Below are 6,000 nucleotides of genomic sequence, written 5' to 3'. Positions count from 1 at the left end.
CGTTCTCAAATGCATCGATACAAATGCACAATTGTGCTCGTTCCATTGCGTGCGCGTATATTATCTCGTGCATGCGCTCATACGTGGGTAGCGCAGATGTGTTTGTATATTTAGTTATTTATTTCTGTTTCGGGCGAGTTTGTTGGGAGGCTGAGAGGAGGAGGAGGGAGGCAGGGATAGGCACAGGGGAAGAAGCTCAGTACTGTGCGCCTGTGTTGTGGGGTTGGAGTGTTGCGGGGAGGGGAAGGGAATAGGCGCTGGAGGAGGAGGAGGAAGGAGAGATGGAGCGGGGCTACGAGGGGGTGGTCCTGGACTTCTCAAGTTTTTTTGCATACTTCTCTCCACCCCCTTCCAGTGGGTGTCTCTCACAGCCCCCCCCCCCCACGTCCTCAAGTACTGGCTCGGGTGTCTCCGTACCGCGTCCCGCAGAAGCACAGCAGCCAACACGCAGGGTGCAGCTGCCCCTTGTGCGAGCGTGCAGTGCGTGCGCCTTCCTGCTCTGGCACTATTTCCCCCCACCCCTTCTCCTCCTCCTCCTCCACTCTCTCTCTCTGCTGGGGATTTTTTTGTTAAAGGTTTCATTTGGGATTGCGGTTCTGTTGCTGGGCAGCTGTTCGCGGGATCTCTTCGTCGGGCGTTTGTACGAGAAAAGTTTAATCGTTAAACCGGCATGAGATAGACACGAAAAAGTAAGGGGGAAAAACGAATTAGGCGCTCCTTCAAAGTTCGTGGGCAAAGAGAAGACCGCTTGACTCTTCTCGCCCGAAACTTTTTGTTGTTTTGGATTTGCTGGCGGTCACTGGGACCGGGTGGCTTTTTTGGAGGGGGCGATTTTTTTTTTAAGCCGAAGCCAAGAGGGGGGAGGAGGAGGGACGTGGGGGAGGTGGCCGCAACGCGTGGACTCAAATTCGCGGGCGCGCGCGAGAGAAGAGAGAGGGGAGAGAGAAGAGAGAGAGAGAGATCTTGGATTCCTTGCCCTCTCCGTCTGCAGAAGAAGCGCTTGGGCGAAACTGACGGCAAGGGGAGGGGGGGTGGGGGCGGCCTGGGACAATGTCAGCCATGAGTGACAAACTTTCCATCAACGATCACCTGGAGGGCATTCTCTCTGACTTCGAAGGTGCGTTCAAGTTATCGTCGCGGTTGTCATCACATTGCCCTGTTCCCGCCGCTATTGTTTCTCGCCGTGCTGAAAGGCTTTCGGGGGCCGCTTGTCGGCAGCCTTTATCGGAGCCTTTCGTTCCCCGGGGCCGTCGTTGTGTTTCGTTCGCACGAACGAACGCGTGTCGGGACCTTTTTGTCGCGCCGTGCGTAGTAGCGAACCGCGTGGCGATCGGGGAGGTGCCTTGAAAAGCCGCTGCGTGGCAAAGTGGGATTGTATTCTTGCTTCACTTATTCACGTTGACTGACGTTGCTGTATTGATAATATCGTTGATGTAATGTCGCTATTATTAACATCGAGATGCTTCGCATGACTCGAACATACCATTGCAAGTACATTTCGCGATACGAATGTAGCTGGTTGGCATTGTCGTCGTTGAGATTTTAAATCAGTGGCAATTAACTAGTCTCATTAGAATGCCGTTCAATACTCACGCAATCCCGCGAGTTTGTGCTTTGTGGACTCCGACACAGCTCTGTAAAGTTGCGCTCGCGCACAGGTCAACATCAGCGACCTCCTCTTGAGGCGACGGTGAAAATGCCCCTCGTGCTAAAGGGTTCTTTTCCAGCGCCCGCTTGTGCGCGTTTATTACGCGGAGCCTTTATTTGCACGAAAGTTTTTCGCGTTCTCTTCCTTTCACGTGCCGTCGGCAAAATCGCAGCTTTGCCTGCCGAAGAAAGACGTTTGGGGCGGGGGGGGGGTGGCGCAGGGGTGGAAGTTACAGCAAAATAAAATAAATTAATTCGCGGCTGTCAATTCCAGGACGGGTGTGTTTTTTTGGCTCGACGCGGGCTGGTTCTCTGCACCCACCCACGGCTGAAGAGCTTCGGGGCCACTGCTGGAGTTGAGGGGTGGGGGGTGGTGCTCGTGGCTCTCGACTGGGATTAGACGCGAGGCCTTGGGTGGGTGTGCTTCATGTAGACTTGTCACTCACTGAGCAAGCCCCAGTTGTTTTGTGAATTCCCCCCTTTTTTGCTGTTGGTGTGCGTGCTTGGGTACGTGCTGGTGGCGGTGGGGGGGGGGTGGTGCAGTGGTTTGCGTTGTTGCGATACGAACCCGGCAACCCGAGTTCGATTCCCGCTCACGGCCAACACCAGTGACGATTATCTGAACGGGTCCTGCAGGGCCTCCCCCCAGGTCGACTCAGCCTCAATTTAATACCTGGTGCGGTGTGTAAACGTCGCCACTTGGGAGACAAAGGCGGCCGGGCGTGGTGCTGGCCACCCACCCCTTCGTGTGCCGGCTTTCATAGGTGCTCGCTAACAGCACTTGCCCCAATAGGCTGTTGAGGCTATATGGGGGACCTTTGTCTTTGGAGTGGTAGTGCAATGGGAAGCGTGCTGCAATACGAGCCCGGCGACCCCGTGGTTCGAATCCCGGCCACGGTTCACATCAGTGGTGATGTTCTCCACCGGCTCTGCGCCTCCCCATAGGTCAGCTCAGCCCTAACCGAGTATCTGGTGCAGTGTGTAAACATCAGCACCATTATTCTGGCCATATCACCCCCCCCCCACCCCTAATGCGATGTACCGGCCTTAATGACACTGGCCATGGTGTACAAAAACAAGGGTGGCCAATTTCAATCCGAGCTTGGCATAGGCATCCTGTAGGTTGGCTCAGCCAAAATTGAGTGCCTGCTGTGTCAGTGGCAGCATTGAGATGATGCAAGTGGCTGGGTATGGTGCCGCTCGTATTGGCCTGCAATCTCCAAAAACGTTCTTAATACGCGCTTTCCATCAGTACTTGTCTCGGCAGTCTATTTGGTTCAGTGGAGATCTTTGCCTTTGTGTTTTAGGCTGAGAATCCAGTGCTATTAAAAGAGCTTTGAACGATGGTTGTGGAAAACTTATCATAGAGAAATGTGCTTGAGCAATAACACCATTTAATACCAATGATCCATCCAAATATCTTAATTATCTTGTAATCTGGACGTACCATCATCCCCAGAAGCACATTGAGGGCAGTTTCACCCCATTGCACATCCGAGATTATAATTATCAACATGATACACTTAATACGATTCGGATATTATTCATTTGTGCAGCAGGGGACGATTTTGCCAAGATTGCTGTTGTATTTACAGTAAATACGGTATGAATAATAGTAACTTTAAAATGGGTTGTACTCCTATCGTACGCCGTGGAGTTGATCAGCGGTGTTTATTCTGCGTTCACGTCGAGGTTGGCGAGCGAGCCAGCGGACCGTCTCAGGAGTAGCCTCACGGTGAATATCCGAAACGCTGCCAGAGAATTGGAGCAGGCAGTGATGTTGACCTTAAGAGATGGAGAAAATGTCTTGTATATTTAAAAAGTAAAAAAAAAATGTCTCCCTGCTCAAACGATCCATAGGATGGCACTCATCTTTCCTGGCAAGTCTAAACCAGAGGTGGAAATTCCACGTTACCCCGTGATGGGGGCAGTTAGCATCACGACTGTCGAATTCTCACAAAGTGCCACTCTTTTTATTGACCCAGCTTGACTGGGATTTGCCACCCAATTTCCTAAACCAGTCCTCACCAATTCTCAAGACTTGTTCAGGTGGGTTCTGCATTGGCATGTTTGGTTAATTACGCTTGTGCAGAGACTAATTTGCACACAAAATGGGCTTATTTTGAAATCTCATTTATACATGAGTTTTATTATATGTTTCACAAGCAAAGTGTACATTTGAAAAAAAAAGGGCTTGGAAATTCAAGCAGCGAGTGAGTCTCTGCGCACACGCTCATTAATAGCGCGTTTATTTTACTTTCCCCAAAACTTATAAAAAAACACCTTCCCGGCACACGCCATGCCAACGTAACCCCGATGGCATCGTTCTTCTGTGCGGCTAACTGAGCCCTCCAATTTGACGCGAGCGACGTGGCTCACAAAGAAAGAGTTTGGCGTGCGAAAGTCGCGGCGAATCAGCGGGCGCCCCATCGGAAGCCTTTAGCTTCGGTTTGTTGATCACATCGTTGGGGGCCATGCTGTTCCGAGAGCCTAATTTAAATTGGGGACTGTAATTAGGTGCAGATGTTACATCGTGCCGGACAGAAACTCCTCGTTCGTTAGCTTGTAACGTTACTAGGGGGTAATGTAGAGTAATGGAGAAAGAACAAAAAAAAACACGCCGCATTTGATTACACTTAAACAGTTACATATTTAATACGCATAATACAAATGAGCGTTCGTGATTCACTAGATGCATTCCTAACTAGGTTTGTTCATTATTTAAATATGTATATATGCAGAACTGGATTGTGGGGCTGGGTGCCTTAGAAGGCAGAGCACGAAGCTGGCATTGCTGAGAGCCTGGGTCCAATTCCAGGTATCAGCCACCTGTGATTAAACCGGGCCCTTTACGTATATAGTTATTTTTTTCTGGCCTCAATCTGACCGACAATAACTGCACAATTAACTCTCAGATTAAAGCGTGTGTTTTTTCTTCACTTAATTTGGGCAAAATTAGATTTTTTTAATTACAATAAATTATTTTGGCTGCCATGCAACAAACAGCACCGATCACTCCGTAGAGCGGGAGGGAAATGTACGCTCCCATATTGCGTAAAAAAAAAAGATGCCACTTAATGGGTTTATTAAAAAAAAGTCCTGTAAACATTTATTTTGCTCAACCCCGGCCTTGGATACAAGCACAAGGTGGCACTTACTCTGCGAGATTTGCCAATGGGATTCGTTATCACGTGGCGTATTGCCGACAGCGCAGTGGGAATTAAAAACTGAGCGAAATAACCCAAACTAACACCTGCCGGAGTGAAAAAAAGACGTGAGTGCAAGAACAACATTTCTTCAAAGATTTGTGTTACACTGTACACACACACACAGACAGAAGAGCCGTTCAGTTACGACGAAGAGATGCTCGAAAAGGTGGGTTACACATGCAATGCACATGAGTGGGATGAACAGATAAGCAGCAAGTGTTGGATGATTTATAAAGCATGAGGATCTTGTTGTTGGTTTGGATTAGAGGGTGCGGCATGTTTGTCAAAGGATAAAGCCGTGAAAGGAAAGGTGGTGGTCGGGTTTTCGCGAAGAAAGGTTGGGGAATGCGATGCAGCGTAAAGGTTAGGTTTAATGTTTGTCCCTGGGAAAGAACTCTATTTTTACGGCTTATTTTTTATTTTTCAAGGGGATTGGTAAGGAGTGTGTAACTAAGTGAATAAGTAAAATAATATATTCACGTGCTTGTAATCCAGTGATGCATCTGATGGGGGGGGGGGGGATTGTGGCCTTGACTTTACATCGGCATGCATTGCAGATTTGCTTGGAATAAGCACAAACGAGTTCATTTTGTTAATTTATAAGGAACACATGGATCTACTAAAAATCGGGGGGGGGGGGGGGTGGGATTTACGAGAATGAACTTAGTCGAGATTTCCAGTAAATGCGCTTTTGCATGCACCGAATGAGCTTATTCTATTAACTTTTTCACGCTATTTATATTTGAATGTTTCTTTCAGAGGACATATCTGCAGAGTTAAGCTACTGGCGTTACAAGTCTAGTCGAGTAAAGTTTAGTGTGTCAGCAATTTGTTACACGTTGACCAAGCCTCGGAAGAAAAATAAAGAGTCGTGTGTTATTTTGGTGGCTTGTAGTGCAGTTGCACCGCCTGCACACTCGAGTAAGCGACACTACTTCATCTCTTCCTACCACTAAGGCAGTTTTTTTTTATCCGGCAGCGTCATCTGACGGTTATCGAACACAGCTCGTCAAAACAAACTTTTGCCTGGCGATTGGAAATTTGAGGACATGGCCATGCACAAACTTGCTTGGCTTCTGGGAATTCATGGGCAAGCTGCCGATTGGCGTGGCACCACGAGGGCCTATAACGTGTGTCCATAATG

At 48.8% G+C, this 6,000-nt stretch overlaps 1 protein-coding gene across 2 annotated transcripts in view; it reads left to right on the top strand.

Annotated features, from left to right (window-relative positions):
* The first annotated feature begins 251 nt into the window (after positions 1-251).
* The window catches only part of LOC116949693 (neuronal-specific septin-3-like), a 209,394-nt gene continuing 203,645 nt past the window's right edge, over positions 252-6,000 (top strand). Inside the window, exon 1 of one of the 2 annotated variants that reach the window (XM_076072333.1) lies at positions 252-1,117. In XM_076072333.1, the coding sequence (XP_075928448.1) occupies positions 1,051-1,117 (67 nt within the window). In that variant the 5' untranslated portion in view covers positions 252-1,050. The remainder of the gene's footprint in view (positions 1,118-6,000) is intronic. The other variant, XM_076072334.1, reaches the window with a different exon arrangement.

Source organism: Petromyzon marinus, chromosome 37, assembly GCF_048934315.1.
Source record: "Petromyzon marinus isolate PM22_M1 ecotype Great Lakes invasive population chromosome 37, UKy_Petmar_22M1.pri1.0, whole genome shotgun sequence".
In the NCBI taxonomy this organism is placed as follows: domain Eukaryota; kingdom Metazoa; phylum Chordata; class Hyperoartia; order Petromyzontiformes; family Petromyzontidae; genus Petromyzon; species Petromyzon marinus.
This window is presented reverse-complemented; position numbering and strand designations above follow the sequence as displayed.